Below are 22,269 nucleotides of genomic sequence, written 5' to 3' on the forward strand. Positions count from 1 at the left end.
TTCAAACATGATTTCGCCTTGATGAATCCATGTTGATTACTGATGGTGAAACACAAATAAATTCGTGTGATTTGTCCAAATTTTATCACAATCAAATTTGGGTAATTCTATTCTGCATGTTTTTTTCTAAGAGTGATGCTACTAAAAGAGAACATTGGTCTTAGTATGGATTGTGACAAAAAATTCTATTAAAGAAACCATATTATATTCTGAACTGTGTGGGTTAGGGAAAATTGAAGATGACATAGTATCAGCTGTATGTTAAATACTGGGTGAGTTCTCTTCTCTGGGCTACTTACTAAACCTTGTTTATTGTTAAATCTGTATTGCACTCATTTTGCCTTTGAAACCAGTCTCTAATTCAGAATTGCACGGCTCTTGATCTGTTTCTCAGTTGCATGGAGGGACCTTTCTTGGGGCAGCTCAAGTTTCATAAAGAGTAGACTTCCAATGTCCTCACAAGGTATTGAGGAACACCTACCACATTGCACAATGTGCACTAGCCCAGCCCAGTTGTTATTTTTTTTTCAGTTACTTATTTTTAGTTGTTTATTTTTTGTTAAAAAGCACAGTTTAAGGTCAGCCATCAGAACCAGAAGCTGACAAAGCATGCAAGATTTGGTTGCCAGACTGACACTGCTCCCTGGTCATAGGACCATAGAATGGCCTGGGTTGAAAAGGACCATAATAATCATCTGGCTTCACCCCCCTGCTATGTGCATTTTCCTTGGGACGGGAGAAACGAAGGAAGATGCTGAACCTGGCCTCGATTCCCAGGCTTCCCAACGCAGATTTGTGCGATATGTGCTGTGTACACCCAGCCATCCGATCTGTATCTGTCCCAGCTCTTAAAAAGAGGAACGGCAAGGAAGCCATCTCCTCCCTACCCACCTACTGCCGAGCACCGGGTAACGAGCAGGGAGAAGACAGAAGGCACAGCGTACAACCAGCCATTTAAGGCAGCAGCTGCCCCTCCGTTAATTCATTACCTCACGCTCCGTGGGAGGCGGGAGCGGTCGCCAGCTGGACAGCTCGTCTGTCCTATGGGGATGAACGGCAGAGGAGGGCGAGTAGGCGGTGCCGGGCGCTCGCCAATGCCGCTGCCGGGAGGGCAGGAGCCTGGCTGAGCCGCCGCGCCAGCTCGGGGTTGGCTGCTGGTCGCGTCAGAGTCGGGGCGAGAGTCAGGTTGGGCTGGCAGGAGCTGTCGCTCCCTCGGTGAGCCGGTGGTAAGTGGACTGAGGCAGGGTCAGCTTCCTAAGTCCCTCTTTTATGTTCTTTTTCCCTTTTTTTTTTTTTTTTTGTTTTTGTTTTTGTTTTTGTTTTTTTTTTTGGAACCGTCACGCTTCACTGGTGTTTCTTGTCCTCTCGCCCCTTGCCGGCGCGCTGGCTGATTACATTTGGTCAGTGCAGCCCTACGGGGAGGCTTTTCGTTGTGTGTGTGTACCGTGCCCCGGTGGGAGCGGAGTCTCCCCGCACCGCAGCGGGTTGCGCAGCGCTGCGCTCCTTGCTGCCGTTATGTAACGGTCTCGGGGGGCTGTGATAAGACGGCGGTTGCTTCTTCTAGCGGGCGTAGCGCGTTCCCTCCTCTCCCTCTCCTCCCCCCTTGTGTTTCTCTTTTCCCCGCGACCCCCGGCCTCACGCCGTGGAGGGGCTAGGAGAGGGGCTCTATGCGAAGCTGCGTTTATTCCCTTTGCCCTCCGGTTAGGATGGGGCCTCCAAGCAGCCGCATCTTCAGGGGGCTCCCGCTGCCGCAAGGGAGTGGAAAAGCGCAGCAGCAGCCCTTCCGACGGAGAATGGGATTGCTGTCCGGATCCCGAGGACGCTGCGCTGACAGCTGGATGGAAGGACAGCGCCGTCGGCTTCCCGTGGGTAGCTGACTAGCTCAGGTCTGAGTGCACACATCTATCTCCTGAAGGCGCCAGGAGAAAGCAGACCGAGTAAATTGCTGTTCATCTGTGCTTTGGAGCCGATGTTTCTATTGAAGACAGCAGTTAAACCTCATCCCCTGCAGTTGCCTTTTCTGCATTCTTGCGTAGAGCAAGTGAGCCATTGCTTTTGTGGAGATCGGATTTTTTTGTTGTTGTTGTTGTTTTTCAAAATGCCCAAGGGGCTTTGCTGAGAACTACATCTACGTGGGGTCCTCCGTGAAAAATAGCATCCGGTCTAGGAGGCTGTTTACGGACTGCAGCTTAACAACCTGCAGGTATAGAGCTGAGTGTAGTATTCTGGGGTAAAAAACTGGATGCAGCAGAGTAACGTGAATTAATCAGTTCTCTTCAGCCTCGGTGAAGTAACTTTAAAATGGATAAAACAACACCAGCAAATCAGCAGTATATATCTTCAATCCTGGTTAGTCATATGGTTGAATTATTCATCAGAGAAATTGGGTATCTGCTGGAAGATGCTGAACACTTAGTGTGATATGTGTGTATCTTAAAGGCTGACAGCTTTGAATCTTGCGGTAGGTGCTGCTAACAAGCAGTTTACTTATTGACATAGGCAGGTGTATGTAGTGGTGAAATTCTTACTGACAGAGGCTTGCATAACTGCTTTTTTTTTTTTTAAAAAAAAAAAAAAAGAGGAGGTCAGAATCAGCCCCCGGCCCAAAATGAAACGCAGATAAGTTTGAATTGTATGGAGCAGTAAATGCGTGTATTTTCACTGACTTTTATTGAGCCTTCACACTATTTTCTCAGCTAGTATAATTAGTGTGCTTAGAAGGCTGACAAGTGTTAGCATGATAATGGAGCATAGAGGACTAGTGACTTGTTTTTTCTTTTTTCACCTAGAGCTGTGAAAATGTGGAGGAAAAATGGAAAGATATGCTCTCATAGTCTCAGGCTTAAATTAACATGATTATTTATCAGATGTATATCAAGTGTATTTATATATTCCTAAAATGGCAATGGCTTTTTTAAAAACCCTTTAGTGATGAGTTGCTTCCTTTTCAAATTGTTATTTACAGACCCTTCCCTTTCACAACCTTGTATTCCCAAAACCAAAATAAAATGCTATATTGAATGCTTTTATATCTCTTGGGTTACAGTCACATACCTGCAAGCAGTCCATTATTTATAGCTGTTGAAGTGTATGCCTGTTATTAAATCATAGTACAGTGCAGTGCTTGGTCAACATGCCATGCAAGGATCAAATTTCAGATAAAGCCCATGTGAGAATCTCCTGCAGTGTGTACATTTGTCCCTTGTAAATAAATGGAAATGCTCATCTAGTAAGTAGTTACCTAATTAAAACTGTATTGGCTGTGATTTAAAAAAAAAATATATATATATTTGAATCACAGATCTATTTACTTTCTGTCAGCAGCTGTATATAAGAGGTTGTTTTTTACTTCCTATACCTTGAGATTAACTTAAAGGCTCTAAAGAGGGAGGGAGGCAGGCAGGCAGCAGTGTTGATTGATGTTAAAATAAATGTATTCTTAGTGTATGTAGAGATGATGAGTTGTACTTATTGCAGCTAGGAGTGCTTTAGAGAGTAAGCCATATAATGTTTAAATTTGGTAACTTTCTCTTGGTGTTAAGCTAAGATACAAATTAAAATAAGTCATAAGGTATATTTATATTCCATTATATATATATAATGGAAGTCTTCAGTGTGAGAATGTGATTGTAATCATTAGCCTGTGTTGCTCCAGAGAGGAAAAACTTGTTGCAAGAATGGTCTTTCTTGTGGTGTAGTTACTTTATTGCTATTTCTACTTGTATATTTTTGCCCTTGCATAAATTAAATAAACTCTTTTCAGCAAATGACAAGCAGGGTGTTTTTTTTTCCTTTCTAAAGACAACTTGTATGCTCTGCATGAATAAAAATAAATGCAAGTGTATAATTTTTGCCCCTAGTCTTTCTTTGCCATACTGGCATAAATGTTGTATTTTTGAAGCCTTAAAAAGTAACCAAGATCAGTTTTGCTATATACACATTTAAGTGTCTAGAACTCTTGCATTCTTGTATTTCTCTGCTTCTCAGTGGGGAAGTTCTCTGTGCAATTAAGGAAAAGTTTGTGCTGTGAAGAGAATAAGTTATGTACTGTACCCGCCTTTAAATGCTTTTAGATATCCCTGCCAGTTAGTTGAAAGGAGATTTTTGCTTATAGTTTTTATTGCCTTTGTGTCTGGGAGCTGTGATCAGGGACATCAACTATTGTACTACAATAAAACTATGGAACATGAACTTGGGTCTGGCCTCCAAAATATTATGATCTAAAACATGGAACAAAATGCTCTAAGTAGTACAAAAAAAGGAATGCAGCTTTTAGGATGCATGGGTGTATGTATTTTATCTATGTTTTTAGCTATGTTTTATCTTTCTCATGTTTTAGAGCAAGGGAAATGGTCACATTTAACGTAAGGCTCACACAGTTGTCTCCAAGAGTCCCCTGGGATACCAGAACATCTTTCAGACATGTGACTCATGGTTTGGTTTTGAGAGGATTTTTTAATATATTTAACTTGACAAAAACGACTTAAAACAAACAAAAAAACCTACATTGACCCAAGTTGAAAAATTTTCTCTTTAGGCAACTTAATTTTTACCTTTCCTTAAATTTCAAGTCAGGAGTTTTTCTTTCATTTTCTTTTGAAACTGAGTTTTCATTTCAGGGTCAAAGCATGATGCAGGGAAAACTATACTGCCTTTTTCCAGATATTTCCTGTGAACTGTTCTTGTTTATTCCTCTCTCAGTTCCCTCACGTGCCCAAATCCACAAAAACTGTAGAGTAACAAATATACCTTCAATAGAAAGGTCTTCTCCATATCTTTTCCTGGATTAGTAGAAGAAGCCGAGAGTATACAGATCCAAAATTCATAGTATTATGTTTCAAGAAAATACTATTTTCTGAATTTGCAGTAAAGCTGTCTTAAATAGTTTTATGATGTTAATTCTTGCCCAGTTTGGCTAATATCAAACATATACTTTTCAGTGTGCAAATATTAGAATATTAGGCAAAATGAGTACAACGAAACTTTAATATTAAGACGTAGAATTTTTTGCTTGAATCTCTGAGGAATGTATAGTCGTAGTTTAAACATGTTCTTAAATGCACAGTTGAAGAATGGCATTTGTATGGGAGTTGCTGGTTTGTAGTCTGAACCACTGATTGAGCACCAGGTGAGAATGTGGCTAATCCAGGGAGCTCAGGTGCGAGCAGTGCATCTGAATGACTGGAAGTGTGGACCCTTACCCTCATGGAAGGGTGAGCAGCATCTCTCTTCAGAGATCATGCTCTTCTCAGAGGTCACCAGCCTTTGGAAAGGATGAGCCACCTTTCTCTGTATTGGTTTCTAAACTAAATCTTAACAAATGCCTTTGTAAGTGGGATTCTATCCTAGTAGAATGTGTTATCATAGCTCCCATTGTTCCACAGTGTTATTTGATTAGTATTATAGAAATTCTTGCAGTGGAAACTCAAAAGTGGAGAAATCATGTTTATGAAAGCATTCTTTTCTTCTTGATGATTGTTCATTTTTAAATTAAAACTAAATCAGACTGTCTCATCCAGTTTTGCTATCAGAAGAAACAGTACTTGGAACAACTCATAGGAGCTTAGAGATGTGAGAGAACTTACTGATGATTTAACAAGAGAAGTGTTCACCTGTTCTGAGCTGTGGCTGTATGAAAAAAATAAACACTTAAAGGATAGTTTATTTCTTTAGATTTGTATAATACTGGAGAAGCAGACTTTGTCTAAAGAATCCTTTGTGTTCTCAATCTAATCTGAGTCTCATACAGCTTATTTTCAGTTAGCTACTTGAGACCAATTACTTAGATTTGAAAAAAAGGCAAACTGAAGAGGTACTTCATTAAGTACATCTTTAATATTAATGAAGTCTAATGCGCAGGAATGTGCAGGATGTGGATTATTTGCAGCTATTTTTGAAAGTTACCTCTAGCATTTCCACTTGTTGATTGTTTCTGCCAAAGAAAGTTTTCTTTCTAGTTTAAATTAGTGTAAAACTGAATTTTCAGCAGTCGAAGGTTTTTTGGTAATTTGACAATAAAGAGCTATTTTGTTAACAATGCAGTTTTTCTACAAGAGTAGCTGTATTCCTTATTTAAGGGGTTTCTTTCACCTGACAAATTACCTTTATAGAATTTATTAAATATCTCTTGTACGATGTCTTGTTCTGTTATTTTGTAGTTCTTGCATCATCTTCCATTCCCTGATCATAGCTGATGTTTTGTGGCTTTTAAGTCTGAGTACTTTCAAGCCCTATAATTTTCTGTTCTATTTTTTTTTCTGATTAAAATTTTATCCTTGTCAGTACCATCAACTTGGCTTTCTTGACATTTTTTACCTATTTATTTATACAAAGCTCCCCATATTACTATTGTTTGAAGTGATCTTCTGACTGTATGTCTCTAATCTCCTTCATAGAGCAGATCATTATGACTTGAGTTTTTACATAAATACTTTGAAAAGGTTCTGTTGAAGTTCAAATTAGTATTCTTGTTTGGATGATAGTGGTGGGAAGAGATGATGGATAGTGTATAAAGAACTATGTTGAGAGTTGTAGAGCTAGCTTATGCAAGTTAGAGGACTTGTGCTCAACTAATCTTACAGTAAAAATAGGTTCAACATGTTCTTTGGAGATACAAGTTATACAGCTGACTAATGGGAAAGTAACTGTTGTTTTCTAGTCTTTCTGGATTTGTGATTCCCATGTATTTTCTTGATATGCTGTAAGAAATTATGTTGTCTCACAGTGTGATTATCTCTTTCTCCCTTTTGAAAAGCATCATATTTACTTTATTCTGTGAAAACTGTTCTAGATACTATATTGTATCCTTGCATGTGTCCTAATTCCTCATTTGATAATGAGTGGCAGCTCAGCAGAACTAAGGATGAGGATGTGAGTGGCATCTTCATATGGTGTTCATATGGGTATTGAGAGGGCTGTGAGGGGGGAGGGAAATGGGGAGATGTGGTAGTTTGCCTGTGCATTAATATCTGAAAGATGCCTGTATTGATGTTGCTTCCTTCGTAGTTGAAGCATTCAGTAAAGGGTATGGTGGTGGGATAATGTGGGTTTAATGAGCTACTTATGCAATTTTTTTTTGTCTCCCTAAATTACTCATAAGTGTTGTCATGTGAAATGTGCTTTAAAAAAAGTTTATATTTGAACTGTTGCTGATAAAATAGTTTGTGTATATGCATATAGATGCTTTATTTATATATGTACAATTGATGAATATACCGATGTTACGGTATAACAGAAAGCTTGGCTATGATGTTATTATACCAAAGCAGGAAACAGAAATGATAGGTAGATTCACCCGTAACCTGGGCTCACGAGGGAAATTCCAGTAGAGCAGATCTCCAGAAGAAATCCTTCCCCACTGGCAGTCAGCTCTTAAATGGATCTAGGAGAGGTGCAGCCAGGCTCCTCCCCTTCCTGCAGCACAGGTGATTTGCCTTCACCTGTGCTCCCATGGCTGACTCATTGCTCGCCTCAGGTGGTTAATCAGAGGTTCAGGCCGTGATTCAGCAGTCCCATACAATACATGTATAAAGGAGTGTTTTATGAAGGTATTCTTTTGAATGGAGAAATGTAATATACTATGAACATAAACTTAATTTTTTCAGTATTTGATGATATTTTAGCAGTAATTACGTAAGCAGATAGTGATGGCTTTAGAAAAGGAATGGTAACAGCCACTTGTCTGTAGACAAAATAATTTTTGTGCTTGACTGTGTTTTCTAAGGCTTTTCTTAATGGAGTGTTTAACATCAGAGTCTGTGTTCTGGTTTCAGCTGAGAGACAGTGTTAATAGTACATTGGTTGCTGTTGAGTGATTGGTGCCTGCCTGGGTTCAGGCCAGGCCATGTGGTGGGAAAGAGCCACTGCTTTTATGGGGCAGTGATGGACTTGAGACAGGGCAGAACCAGGACAGCTGACCTGAATACAGCACAAAATTCTTTCATACCACATGACATCATGTGGAAGGTTGTGTAGCAGTAGGGAATTCATAGAATCATAGAAGAATTAAGGTTGGAAAAAATCCTCTAAGATCATCTCGTAAAACCAACAACCCAGAACTACCATGCCTATTAAACTGTGTTCCTAAGTGCCCTATCTACCCTTCTCTTGAAAACCTCCAGGGACTGTGAGTCTACCACTTCCCTGGGCAGCCTGTTCCAATACCTTGCCAATCTTTCTGAAAAGAAACTTCTGTTATCCAACCTGAGCCTCCCCTGGCATTATCATTAGTTCCCTGGGAAATGGGGGTGACCCCCGCCTCCCTGCAGATTCCTTTCAGGTTGTAGGAAGCAGTAAGTTATCCTGTGCATCCTTTTCTACAGACTAAACTCAGCTTTCCTCAGCTGCTCCTCATTCATTGTCTTTCTTTGCATACACTCTTGAGCCTCAAAGTCTTTCTTGTAGTGAGGGACCCAAAACAACACAGCACTCGAGGTGTGGACTCACCAGTGCCAAGTATGGGGAGACGATCACCTCCCTAGTGCTGCTGACTACACTATTTCTGATACAAGCCAGAATGCCATTGCCCCTCTTGTTCACCTGGGCACATTGCTGGCTCATGTTCATCCGGCTGTCAACTAACACCCCCAGATCCTTTGCACAGCTTTCCAGCCACTCTGCTCCAAGCTCGTAGTGATGCATGCATGCATGATGTTGTTGTGACTAAAGAGTAGGACTCAGCACTTGATCTTGTCAAGCTCATGCAGTTGGCGTCAGCCCACTGATCCAGCCTATCCAGATCCTTCTGTAGGGCCTTCCTACCCTCAGGCAGATTCTCAACTTCCTCCCAACTTGATGTCATCTGCAAATGCACTGAGGATGAACTCGATCCCCTCAATTCAGATAATCTGTAAAGATATTAAACAGAGCTGACCCCAGTACTGACTCATGGATAACACCACTAGTGTTACTGGCTGGGTTCAACTCTATTCACAACCACTCTCTGGGCCCAGCCAGCCAGCCAGCCAGGTTTTTACTTAGCAAAGAGTACACTTGTCCAAGCTGTGAGCTGCCAGCTTTTCCAGGAGAATACTGTGGGAAGCAGAGTCAAAGGCTTTACTAAAGACTAGGTAGACTACATCCATAGCCTTTCCCTCATCCACCAGGCAGGTCTCCTGGTCATAGAAGGAGATCATTTTGATCATGCAGGATCTGCCTTTCATGAACCCATGCTGGCAAGGTGTAATGCCGTGGTTGTCCCACACAGGCTGTGTGATTACACTGAAAATGATCTGCGCCATGAGCTTCCTGGATACCAAAGTTAGGCTCATGGGCCTGCAGCTCAGATCCTCCTTCAACCCTTCTTGTAGATCAGTGTCAAACTGGCAAGTCTCCAGTCATCTGGGATCTCCCCAGTTGAACAGGATTGATAATAAAAGATGGTAAGAGTTTGTGCAATCACTTCTACCAGCTTCCTTAGTACTTTCAAGCAGATCCTATCTGGCCCCGTGGACTTGTGGCAGTCTGGGTGACAGTTTGCGAACTGTTTCCTCCTGAATTATGGTGGGGTTTATTCTGCTCCCCATCCACGTCTTCTAGCTTAGAGGGCTGAATACCCTGAGGATGACTGGTCTGATTACTAAAGACAGAAGCAAAGAAGGCACTGAGAACCTCAGTGTTATTGTTGGTGGTATTATTACCCACTGCATCCAATAGTGGCAGGAAATTCTCCTTGGCCCTCCTCTTGCTATTAATATGTTTATGAAAACATTTTTTTTATCTTTAACAGTAGTGGCCAGATAAAGTTCTTGCTGGGCTTTCTCTTTTCTAATTTCCTCTCTGTGTATCCAAACAACATCATTCTATTCTTCTGGAGCTGCCTGACTTTTCTCTGAAAGATAATAAACAGGTTTTTTTTTTTTCTTTTTTTTTTTTTTTTTCCTCTCAGAGGCTCATTGAAAGCTCCCTGTTCAACCAGGCTGGTTGTCTTCTCTACCAGCACACAGGGACAGCCTGTTCCTGTGCCTTGAAGACTTCCTTCCTGAGTGATATTCAGCCTTTCTGTACCCCTTTTCCCTTCAAGACTGACTCCCAAGGAATTCTCTCAGCTAATGTCCCAAACAGCTATTGCTCTCACACCTAACCTAGGCATACTTTTCTTAGGCTGATCTCCAGTGAGCCTGGTTTTATCTCCTTCTTCATTCAAACTGAGTTTAAAGCCCTGTCAACAGGGTCTACTAACTCCTGGGCTAAAATCCTTCTTCCCAGTTTGAGATAGGTAGAGCCATCTGTTACCAGCAGGTCTTGTTCCAAATAATGGTCAAAGAACATTCCTCCAATGAACCAACCTTTTAGCCATGTGTTGATCAGGTGGGTTTTCCTGTTCCTGTTAGTTTTTTTCCATGCTATTGGAGGGATCAAAGAAAAGATCACCTGAGCTCCTGCTCCTTTAAGAAAACCACCCCAATGCTCCCAAGTTCCTCTTGACAGCCAGCAGGCTTCTCCTTGAGATTGTATCTGCCAACCTGAACTGTCAGAATCGGGTAGTAATTGCAGGGCAATACCAGACTAGGGAACTTTCTGGTAATATCCTGGGCCCCAGAGAGGCAGCAGACTTCCCTATGGGTAGGATCTGGTCAGCGTATCAGGCCCTCTGTTCCCCTCAGAAGGGAGGTGCCTATGACAATTACCCTTGTTTTGTTCTTGGCAGAGGCAGTCTTGAGGCGTGGCAGTGGTTGACTTACCCTAGACAACCCTAGGATGGACTTTCATCAACATACTCATTTGCCTGTCCTTCATGTTCCAGAGCTTCATACCTATTGTGCAAGGGGACCTGGGAAGGCCAGGTAGGCTGGGAGGCGATTCACCTGCCAACCCAAAGAGGGACCCGTTTCCACTCTTGTCTCTTAGGCCCCTTCTTTCTGCCTGATGGTGATAGCCTAGGGGATTCACTACTACCGGTGGAGTATCTCCCTGGTTTCTTTCATGCAGGAATGGCAGAGTGTTGCTCTACCCATCTGTCTCTCTTTCACAATCTCTGAGTTGGCTGCAGGCTCAGTGCTACTTGGGGATTGGCTGGATGATGTTTGGCATGTGGTGTGATATTGGGTTTGCAGTAGGGCATCGGTTGGTGGGCAGTTGTATTGTTAGCAGCAATTAGTCAAAGGATGGTGAGTAATTGTGTTGTGGATATATACACATAAGAAATATAATTTGTTTCTTTGTATTTAATAATACTGATACTTATTGCTTCACATATATGAAAATAGTACTTTGACACCTGCACACATTCACTGCTGAAGTTATTTGTGTGATTTTTGAGGTTTATTTTAAAATTTTAACTATACTAATAGGTATTAGTTGGTTTTTATATGTAGATAAAACATCTGTACCAGAACAACAAAATTGAACTGAATGTTGGTTGGAAGGTTCAACCTCTACTGCCATATCACCAACATGTGCCTTTGATGCCACAGGCCAGTGTAACTTTTGGAGCAGCCCATGTGTGTTTGTGTGTATGTATTTCCTTTTTTTTTTTTTTTTGGTCTTAGTAAGATTTTTGTCTCGGTTCAATTCTCTTCATTTTTGTTTCCAGTTTTCTCCTTTTTACCCACTTAGTGGGGAGGGAAGTAGTGAGTAACCAGCTGAGTGATGCTTAGCTGCCTACCAGATTAATCTGCAGTAGTCTGACATATTGTTTTGTTAAGATAAAAGTGTGTTTCCAGCTGAAGTTCTTAATGCAGCTTCATGATATAGGGAGTCTTGTCCATAGCACTAAATACATATATACTGTTAAAGAGAACTCATGGTTTGGTAATATGGTTACCCATTAAGCCTATAAGAGGATTTAACTTTATCTAAGTGAAGGTAAGTAAAATAGAGTTTTTGGCTATGCTTGGTCTTTAGTGTTTACTGCTTGTTTTCAGTCTATGTTATGTACTAGGGAAAATGAGTGGTTCATTGTCATGTCTGGAGAAATATGCCCAAAGCAGAACTCAGAATAAGAGTGAACTCTGCTACTGATAGACGTGAAGGAAGTTTAAGCCTTAACACTGTGTAAAACATTGCACCTTATTAATAGGCGGTTTTATTACTCTGTTTATCTCTTCCCTCAGCTTGAATGTTTATACAAAAATGTGGGAAAAAGATTCCATCTGCTGCACTTTCATTGCTGGTTTTATTTGGCATAAATAGTTACAGATAAAAAAATAAATGAGAATTCCCTTTAACTATAAGTTATTTTTAAATAATGAGGAAGATAAGACAAATACTGAGATAAAACAGATGCAATCATATAAATTCAGACGGTTTACAGAGTTTGATAACATTTACAAATCCAATTTATTCATATAAAAATTGCAACTCTTTAAATCTTTTAAAAATTGAACTGAATGGAATATCTTCACAAACTTTGTATGACACCTTTCTGTGGTGTGCTGCATAAGTATCATCACTATTACAGTAACAGATCCTGATAAAAAGTATGCCTTAAGCAATTGCATGCTTACCATCACCACGTGCAGGAAGTGTTAACAGGAGGATGGAAGTGAAAACAGGTAGAAGTTAACATAAAGCTGTTGTGTGCCTGTGGGCAGAATTCTTTGCAATATTTTCTAAAAGCCTTTCTAAAACCTTTCAGTTTTAAGATTATCTGAGAAATATCTTTAGTTATTCTTGTAGCTTTGCGGAACCCAACAGATTAGAATGTAGGCATGGAGAGATGTCACCTGGCACTAAGGAGGCTAGGAAGGTTCTTTTGAGACCCTTGGCAGAACAAGGTTTGGCTGCAGGATTATGGTTTTTGATGGAGATTTACTCTTACAGAAAAATAAATCAATAGCATAGCATACTAAGTACAATTTCTGGCACCTAGTGTATCTTATAGTTGTTCAGAATTTCTAGACTTCTGAGTTTTCAGCCACCTAGATAGATCCTCTGCAAACTGGGTCAAATTTTGACCAATCAGCTCATGATAGAATTATAAACTAGACTCAGGTGTAAGTAAAAGAACATGAGTCACTCACTCAGTCCTTGGAGGAAGAAGATTATGGTGGAGGAATCCTGGACCACAGAGGGATCATAGTTTTGCCATCCTGCAGCAGTTCTAACCTAGTCACAATTAGGGCTTGGAGCTGCTTGATTTTATAAACGGTGCTCCCAGTGCTTTTTTCCTTTGTTTAGACATTGTAATCTGGATGCAGAGCTTGTTGTTTTGCCCAGCTAGAACTTTCCTTGTGTCCTGCAAAGTCTATCACAAATTGTTCTGACCAGCAAAATAGATTTACATTCCTGTGCTAAGCTAGCATCTCCTGCCATATGCCTGAAAGATAAGTTTGTTTAACCAGTTCTTATATCTTATTTTGCAAGGGCATGTTATCTTTCTTTCATCTCACCTTTGCCTTATCACTATCTACCCATGTAACAATTCAATCCCCCTCTTGCTTATTAGCTCTCCTTAAGTATTTCTAATTTTTTTTTTTTGTAGTTCTGTACTTAGTTCAGTTTGCTGGCTTTGCTAACTGAATTGCAAAGAATCTATCTGGTGCGCCTCTCTTTTTTTTTTTCTCTCGATTTTATTTTATAGTTCTCAATAAACCACTAAATGTGGGCTGCTGTTTCCTTGAGTGTTCACTAGAATGTTTGACATGATCGAAGATAATAGAAAGGCTGTGACCTTTCTAAGGTCATAGCAGAATCCTGTTTTTCTTGGCTGGCTGAACTGAAAGTTTTCCTTAGTTCATTGGACTTTTGTTGTCATCTTAGCTACTTGTCATTCGGTGAATACAGAATTGTAGGAGTTGGGATATTTTTCTTTTCTTCCACTTAGAGATGCCATCCAGAATAAGTTGTTCCATCACCTTCCCATGGAGCAGGGGTGTGTGAGGTGACTCTCCTGTATTTTCCTAGCTCCTCTTTCTTGCTGTATTTGAAGATTGGAATGACATGGGCTTTACTCCAGTCCTAAGGCACCTCTGCCATTCTCCATGACCTTTCAAAGTAGCTTGGCAATTGCTTCTGCCAGCTCCGTCAGCACTCACGGGTGCATTCCATGAGTGCCTATGGATTTCTGCGCCTCAGATTTGCCTAGACGATCTGTTACTAGACAGTCCTTGACCAAGGGGAAGTCTCCCTTTCTCCAGGCTCTCTTCAGGGTCTGGGACTCGTGAGGATGCATCTTAGCAGTGAAGACTGAAGCAAAGAAGGCGTTCAGTAAGTCCACCTTCTTAAGTGTCCTCCATAACCAGAGCACTCACCTCATTAAGCAGTGTGCCCACATTTTCTATAGTTTTCCTTTTGCTATTGACATAGTGAAACTGTGATGTTTCACCTGTAATTATAGGCTTGCCTTTCTTGTTGCCCTTGATTTCCATGCCAGATTCAATTCCACTGGGCCCTAGCTTCCTTACTGCATCCCTACATGCCTTCTTAATGTTTCTGTAATTACTCCAGCTGTTCTGTGTGTTTCTGGAATCCCAATTTTGGGACTTTTTTTTTTTTTTTTAATCCTTCTGAACTCTTAGCATCTGCTTATGACTTCTCCTTAATGTCTTCTGTGGCCTGCTAGATCGGAACCAGCAATACTTGGAGGGGATGGGATAGGTGGCTAATCCCTCCTTCCCTACCTTCATTATCTCTGGAAATGTAGTATTGTTTAACTGCATGCTAGACTTTTTAAACAGCAATGAAAAGAGTTTCCTTGTTTAACTGTAGTTGTTATTATATAGTTCATGCTTTTAAAAAAGTGACTTAATTTTGTTTCTAACCAGAGTTTAGAATTGGTGTTTTTAGAGTAGCTAGTTTCTTTGTCAGTTCTACTTACAGCTCTGCTGTGCTTCCTCTTCAAATTACTGTTAATCTTTATTTCTAGTGGAAGCTAGCAAGCACCTTCTGATTGCTTTCAGGGTATGCGTGTGGAAAGGGGGCAAGGAAGAATCAAAACTACATTTTGCGTTGAATTTTTGATGAACAGGCTTTTCAGTAGTTAATCTTTGATAGAACATCTCTTCAGTGCGACACGATCTACTCCTCTCAGTAATAACCAAATACCATTAAAGGATCAGACCCCATTAAAAATCTGATTTCGTATTCATCGTTTTGCAATTCTTTGCCTTATAATGTAATGCGTAAATCAATGTTTTCTCTTTCAGATATTTTGTTTGTATTGTTAAGAAACATAATTTTTAGTTGAGGGTAAGTTGGTATTTTCATAAATGAGGTAATTCTTTTGTTACACTCAGGAGTTTATGAAGCAGCCTGTAACTGTGGTTCAACAAGATAAGGAGTATTCATGAACCTTCTCTAGCCACAGGGAAAAAGTACATCACCAATTTTGATCTGCCTTGAGTTTCTACTTCTGCTAGTGAAGATTTCTTTGAAATGAGATTGCTGTGCATATCAGACATCTTCATTTAAAATGAAAACAGGGATATGTCCTGTTGTTCCTCTCTCCAGAACTCCTCAAAATATACCAGTGCTGTTATTGATGTCTGAAGGAACTAATTCTAGAAGTAAACTACCTTAAGGTCTAATACTTTCGTTAACTTCCTTTTAGCTTTTTTTTCCTGCATGAAGTTCATAAACTTTTAATTTGTAGACCCCGTGGCCATGCTTTTCTAGATGCAGCCCAGGATATGGTTGGTGTTCCAGGCTGTGAGGGCACATTACTGGCTGATCTAGACATGGTTTTGGGAAAACATATATCTGTAATAGTTGTACTAGCTTATGTTTTACTGCAAGTAAGTTAATTGTTATTTCACTGTTGGGGACTTTCAGAAAAGTTTAAGGTAAAATTACTATTCTTTGAAGGGCAGGTAGGGCACAAAGGAAGTAGAAATGGGAATTGGTTAAATGCTTAACTTTTTAATGAGCTTCTAATTTTCAATTTTTGGCCAGTGAACTTCTTTTTAATATTTCATAGATACACATGTAAGTCTCGGGTTAGTCTTAGTAAATTTCTGTCATCTTAATTTTTCAACTTAGTGTTTGAATTGTTCCAGTTCTTATGCAAATAGTGTAAACAAAAGAGGATTAAGATATAACAAGATTTTTAAAAATTTACTTGAGCATATTCAGAATGTGCAGTACAGCATTTGGCCATGCTGCGTTTGTCCAAGTTTAAAGGACAAAGGTATTTTAGTGTAGTTTTGATTAAAAAGTTGTTTCTAATCATGCTTTAAAAGTCTGATCTCTAGAAATTCAGAACGCTTATCAGACTGTTGTCTCTCCTATTTTCACAACAGTTTTCTTGTCAATATAAGTTGATCATACTTCCTGAAGTATGGGTTTATGGTTGTTGTTAATGGTGTCAGCATAAAAATGGAATTCCCTGGAATTTCCCTGGTCCAGTTAGAATGTACCATTGTCAGATTGGAGAGATAATAATGAGAGTTTGCTGGGAATTAAATTAAGAGAGACTGTTCAAGGAAATTATTTCAATATTAGATTCTGGAAAAAATAGTATCAGATCTAAAGGAGGAGGATTGAATATTGGAGTTATTGCTACAGAACTTTGGTTTTTATGTGAGTATGGTATAAGACTAACTTGAAGTGTAATGATTTAGAGTTCATCATGGATTTTTGTCTGACCATTTCAAGTTACAGCTAGAGATTTTGAATGTGAAGGTTTCTTCTTCAGGAGCCTGGTTGGCCTCATGCTTAATAGCTGGTGCATAATACGTATTTATGGCTGGTTCTGCAGAGTGCAGAAAAGAATAAGCCTTGGTTGCTCAAGTGACAGAGGCTAAGCAATACTGGAAGAGGCAGAAGTCTAAAATTGTTTCCGTTATTGATGAGTTTGTAATCAAAATACAGTATATAAGTCAAAATTTCTGAGGCTTCCTTAGTTGTTATCTCTTTAAAGCATGAATATTTTTGCTGCATTTTCAATTATAAAAAAAAAAAAAAGGAAAAATCCAAAGAGTAGAGTATAAAAGACTGTTTATTTTTTATTAAAAAAAAAAAAAATATGGATAGTAATACCTATAATGTAGAAGACACTCTTACTCAAGTCAGTAGAACAACTCTGGTGAATTCATGTTGTCATTAAAATTCAACTTGTCATTGAAAAAAGAAGCAAACAGTAAGTGTTCTCCTGTTGTTTGCTGTAAAGATGGTGAAACTAGGTTTGTGCCCTGTTTTGGAGCGTCATTTTCCTGCTTCAGTTGTTGGGTGAAGGGCATTGAGTTCTTATGATCTTCATGGATCACTCCTACATTATGACATGTCAAACAGTAGCCTGTAGTTTAACAGAAAGTAAACGCTATTGCAAATTAAGGTAACAAAGTTTATCTTCCTCTTCCTCGTAGCACAATGGCTGACAATAAAGCAAAGCCGACCAAACCTGCAAATAAGACTCCTCCAAGGTCTCCTTCAGATCCAACTAAGGACCGAGCTGCAAAACGATTATCCTGTGATTCAAATAGCTCCCATGAGGGAGCTGTGGCAGGAGAAATAAGTGCTCTGGAAGAGGCCTTTAGAAAATTTGCTATCCATGGTGATACAAGAGCCACAGGAAAAGAAATGCATGGGAAGAACTGGTCTAAGCTGTGTAAGGACTGTCAGGTGATAGATGGGAAGAATGTGACAATCACAGATGTTGACATTGTCTTCAGTAAAATCAAGTAAGTTCCTTTCTGCTATTGTTTCTTTGTCTCTCCAGTATGTTTTGTGGATAACCATCTAAATTTATCTTTGATTCCTCAAGGACCTTCTGAGTCACTATGCCTTTGTCACAGTCTCTTTAAATGTTCCTTAGTGAAGCTGTTGCTTTCAGGTTCTGCCTGCTACATTAAACTGACTTCAGCATAGCAGGTGTTGAAGAGTAATGTGGTGCAGAGAGATGGAATAACCTGTATTTGTCTTGATTATGTCCTAACAAACTTTTTTTTTTTTTTAAACTACAGTAAATGCTGTGAATATTTCCTGAATAATATCTGAATGAAGTCAGGATGTAGTCTTAAATCTTCACAAAATTCAGCCTCAAAGAACTGAGGCTAAGGTGGGCTATATACTAAGGCCTTTTTCCATGCATAGTCTCTATGTCCAGCAAAACAGCTGCTCGTATTTAAAGTGTAGGGTACTGGTCACACCAAACTGGTTATTTTTTTTTTTCTTGACTTTATGATGTATGATGCTGGCATTTCTTTTTAAAATTTCTTTAGCTTTTGTCAACTTTAATTCGCTTTCATTACAGTAAATAATAAAATCTTGATACTACTCTCTCACATTGGTGTCTGGGCAAGTTAATGATAGGGCAACTCTGTGATAATTAGCTGATTTAAAGAAGTATCTGTTGTGATACCTGCTAGGGGAAAAATGAATCCAGTTCTATTATGCAGGAGTTAATTGTGAGGTGGCAGGGACTTAGGGCTGAAGAAGACGTCAGTGTATCACACTGCTATTGATCAGCAGTCTCTGCTTAGCTCAGGGTTTCTTGTCTGCTTCTGTGGAGTGTGCCTGTTCAGCATTTTCTCAGACTGCTGTTGAGTGGACATTTCAGAAGAGATATGCTATCTTTCCCCTCTCCCTCCTTTATTTAGCAGTTGGAATACTTTTGCATTTGTTGCAGTTACCTTAATTGTTTATTAGTTACTTACTCTTTTCTTATTTGCATATATATCATGTATTTTAAAACTACTTTTCCTTTCTTTCTCTTATTTCTGATTTAACCCTAAGCTAAAGATTAACGATAAATTTGGAATGCATCAAGAAAGGCCTACTCAGTATATAAGCTCCTTGCTTATCTTACAATGAAATATTTCCAAACAGAGCACAAGGGTGTTTTTTGTGTTGTTTTTGTTTGACAATTCAAATTTTGTTTTATTTTTTTAGCGTCCTTGTTAAATGGAAAACATTAAACACTGTAAATGAGTTTCCAGCACCTCAGAAACTGCAGTGTATTTCTCCCATACCAAATGAAAGAGTTAAGTTTTTGGGTATCTAAACTCTGTACTTCACTGCTGCTTTTATGTTCACCAGCTTTGCTCTTATCTCACAGGACAGACTTTGACCCGTGATTCTGATAGCCATCCATAAAGATGGATGATGTTGGTGGCTACTGGAAGTTGGCCAGGGAACACAGTCCATATACTAGAAGAAAAGTTTTGTTGTATAAGATTACAGTTGCGTCTGGCCAAACAAATTTTCAGTCAGGTCTTTGACTGGGAAATGAGTGCATTTAGCAGAGTTTGTTTTCTAGCCAGCAATGCTTGTAGTGAATGACAGTGGCAAGCTTTGTCAGAATACTAGAAAGTAAGTACTATCTCTGTGTATAAGGTACCTGTTTGCCATCTTGCTAACTTTCTCAGGATTGATCTATTGTTCTGCTACAGATGCTTTATTTATTTATTTTTAATATTTTAGCTTAACTGTTATACTCGAAAACAAGTTGCAATTGTATTCTATGAGAAGAAAACATTTTACAAATTACTGTGTTTGAAATTTTAATGACAGGACAAGAAATATTATTTCATGTTTTTATAATTTCAGCTCAGGCTTCCTGGTAAAATGTGGAGTTTAATATAGATATCTTAGTTTTAGCTTACTCCAATAATCTTTTTCCACTTCCAATACTTATTATTGTATACTGACACCTGTCCTTTGTATTTGACATGTTAAGTGTGGTAATACATTCTGGGTATACTGAGCTTAGTGGCATGCAACTTGCGGATATGCAGTACTTAGAAATAAATGGTTTTCATGGGAATGGGAATTCCATGGTTATCCTTTTGGTAGCTGAAATGATTGCCTGCTTTCTTGAAATTTTTGTATATTAACTGACTTGTTTCTTTTATCCAACTCTTCCAGAATTGCAAAAGTTTATTGGTCATGCTTCTTTTAGTGTGCTTGCAAGATGGGTTGAGTGAAAGCAATCTCATTGGTGACACAGAAAAAGGGCACATAAATGTTCTGCATTTAGTATGAAAAATGCGTCTGCATTCTTGTTAATCCTGCAAGACTGAGAGACACAACACAACAGTCTAAGAACTTGAGGGTTTTTTGTATTAAGGAAAGCAGAATGTCTAATAATAGGTGTTACTGATCTCTGACCAGCAGTCTGGCATGTTGTTCTAGGAACTTAAATTTCTTTGTTGAGGTCAACAACTGCACTCAGGAATGTGGCATGTTAGCTATGCCATACACGTACTTCATTTGTTGTATGTAGTTAATATGGTAATAGCCACGATATAAATGCCTCTGCTGTTATTTTAGAAGTGTTATCACTCAGTACTACAAGAGAATGCTTTAAGCACTGCTATAAAACTGTTAATTCTATGATATTATTAGACAGAAAAATCAAAATATTTCTGTTTATACTGACATGTTGCTATAGTTGCAGGCAGGCCTGGGTGACATCAGGGCTTGGATCCATTATGAGCATTTATTTAGGTAGTTGTCTCCATAGTAACATTTGTTTGTTTTGATGTTACCATGTGTTAAATCTTAAACAAATTTTTGCAGTTCTATACAGGATTGTTATTGAAAGCTGTTTAATCTACAGAAGCTTTACAAATATACCATACTCTCCACCCTTTAAAAATATTTTTGGTGAAAGATCAAATGAAAGCATAATTGTCCTCTGAGATTCCTTTAATAGTTTCTTATGTTGCTTTGACATGTTTTCTTGTTGCTGAGGAAGCCATGTATTCTGAAGGCCAGAAAACACTCCTCCATCTTTTTGAGAAAGGAAGTTTTTGTTCCCATGGAGAATCTTCACAACAATTTTCATGTGCCCTGAACAGTTCCACTCATACTCTATATTTAGTGCATCTAGCAGAGTAAGCTGTTTAGCCTAGTTCCCACACTCTGGATCTGTCAAGTCTCTACAGGAGTGCTTCCACCTGAGATCAGCCTGGACTTAGTTCAGCAGCAGTTAACCACTGCTATGAGGGTGTGAAAGATTTAAATTTGATGTTTTCACTAAGGAGCTGGCAAGATTGTGTACCTATTTTTCTTATTTGTCAATACTCCAAAAGTAATGCCTCCTACTTATTTCCATAGACACTACAACAAATACAAGGAGTGCAATAACGCTATTTGATAGGGCAAATTTTCAGCTACAAAACACTATCTTTCAACATAGTCTCCACTATTAGCTATGCATTTTTCCCAACAATGAACAAGAGTGTGTATGCTGTGCTTGTGCAAGTCTGCACCAGCAGAGGCGACCCATGCTATCACAGCTGCTATGTTGACATCATTGCTAGGAAAATGTTGCCCATGCAGTCCATTTTTCATTGATGCACACAGTTGGAAGATCCAGACTGTATGGTGAGTGTGGTAGGACAGTCCAGCCAAGATAGGCAATGTGCTCTACAGTTTTCAAACTGGTATGGGGCCCAGCATTACTGTGTTGTGAGGAAAAAGGTTGTCTTCCTCTCTGGACTGACTCTGGAAGTTCAAGCCTGCAGCTTAGTAAGCGTTGCAGTGCATCAGTTACAGTTGATGGTTTTTCTGGCTTCCTGGAAATCCAGAAGGATCACCCCTTTCCTATCCCTGAACACCAACCAAACTGTTTAAGTCTTTAGCATCATGGTGAATACTTCAATTTTACACTCCTTTCGTGATTGTGGCACAAGCTTCTGGGGATTCTTCTGAACCTTTGATGGCAAAATTGAGATAGAGGTGCTATTGAATCCAGAAAATTCATGATCGCTTATCTGTATCAACTGTATCATGTTGCAAACAGGCCAAGCCTATGCAGCAACATAACTTTCAATACATGCATTTTTCTCCTGCAAATTGTATTATTCTGCTGTATTATGTTCTTCTTTTTGTGTGTGCACCTTTGTTGCCTTTTTAACTGTCATTTCCTTTTGTCTCAGTGATTCTGTTTCTTAAGCGTGTTTGTTGCTTTAGATCAAAATTGTGAATTGAATGTTTAGCTCTTTGCAGTTCTCATTGCTCTATAAACTGGTCTTTGCCTTTCAATGTCATGATAACAGATGAACCAAAATTCACTGGAGTTAGTAGAGCTGACATAAGAAAAAAGTTAGTGAGATCTTGGACCTTTGTTAAGCTTGTCGGGGTTCAAAAGATTACAGCTTTAATTTTCTGTGTTTGGTCTGAGGGCTATTGCTCTTCCAGGGAAATGCAGATCTTCTGGGGATTGCGAGTAAGGCTTTCTAATTGGATCTCCTTTTAGGAGAAGGTTTGGACACTAAGCCCAGAGAAATCATGTATTCTCAAGAAGTTAGGTGAATCTTTTCTGTTATTATCTGTGAGTGTGTGTACTTCCTGAGGTCTTCTGGACTATTTCTTAACAGGTATAAAAGTGCAAGTCTCTAGAAGAGGGATAAGCCACTATAATCTAATGAGAAGAATTAATTCCTT

At 39.3% G+C, this 22,269-nt stretch overlaps 1 protein-coding gene across 5 annotated transcripts in view; it reads left to right on the forward strand.

Annotated features, from left to right (window-relative positions):
* Positions 1 to 1,069: 1,069 nt before the first annotated feature.
* TPPP (tubulin polymerization promoting protein) overlaps positions 1,070 to 22,269 on the forward strand; it is a 55,416-nt gene continuing 34,216 nt past the window's right edge. For 2 of the 5 annotated variants that reach the window (XR_014882235.1, XM_010708261.4), the window contains exons 1-2: positions 10,666 to 10,784; positions 17,244 to 17,558. Coding sequence is in view for 4 of the 5 variants with exons in the window: in XM_010708261.4 (XP_010706563.2) it covers positions 10,699 to 10,784; positions 17,244 to 17,558 (401 nt within the window). In the remaining variant the exon portion in view is untranslated. Of the gene's footprint in view, positions 1,227 to 10,665; positions 10,785 to 17,243; positions 17,559 to 22,269 lie in introns of those variants that run through there. The other 3 variants (XM_003204706.5, XM_010708260.4, XM_085220050.1) reach the window with 3 other exon arrangements.

This window comes from Meleagris gallopavo, chromosome 3, assembly GCF_905368555.1.
Source record: "Meleagris gallopavo chromosome 3, MGAL_WU_HG_1.1, whole genome shotgun sequence".
NCBI classification, from domain to species: Eukaryota; Metazoa; Chordata; class Aves; order Galliformes; family Phasianidae; genus Meleagris; species Meleagris gallopavo.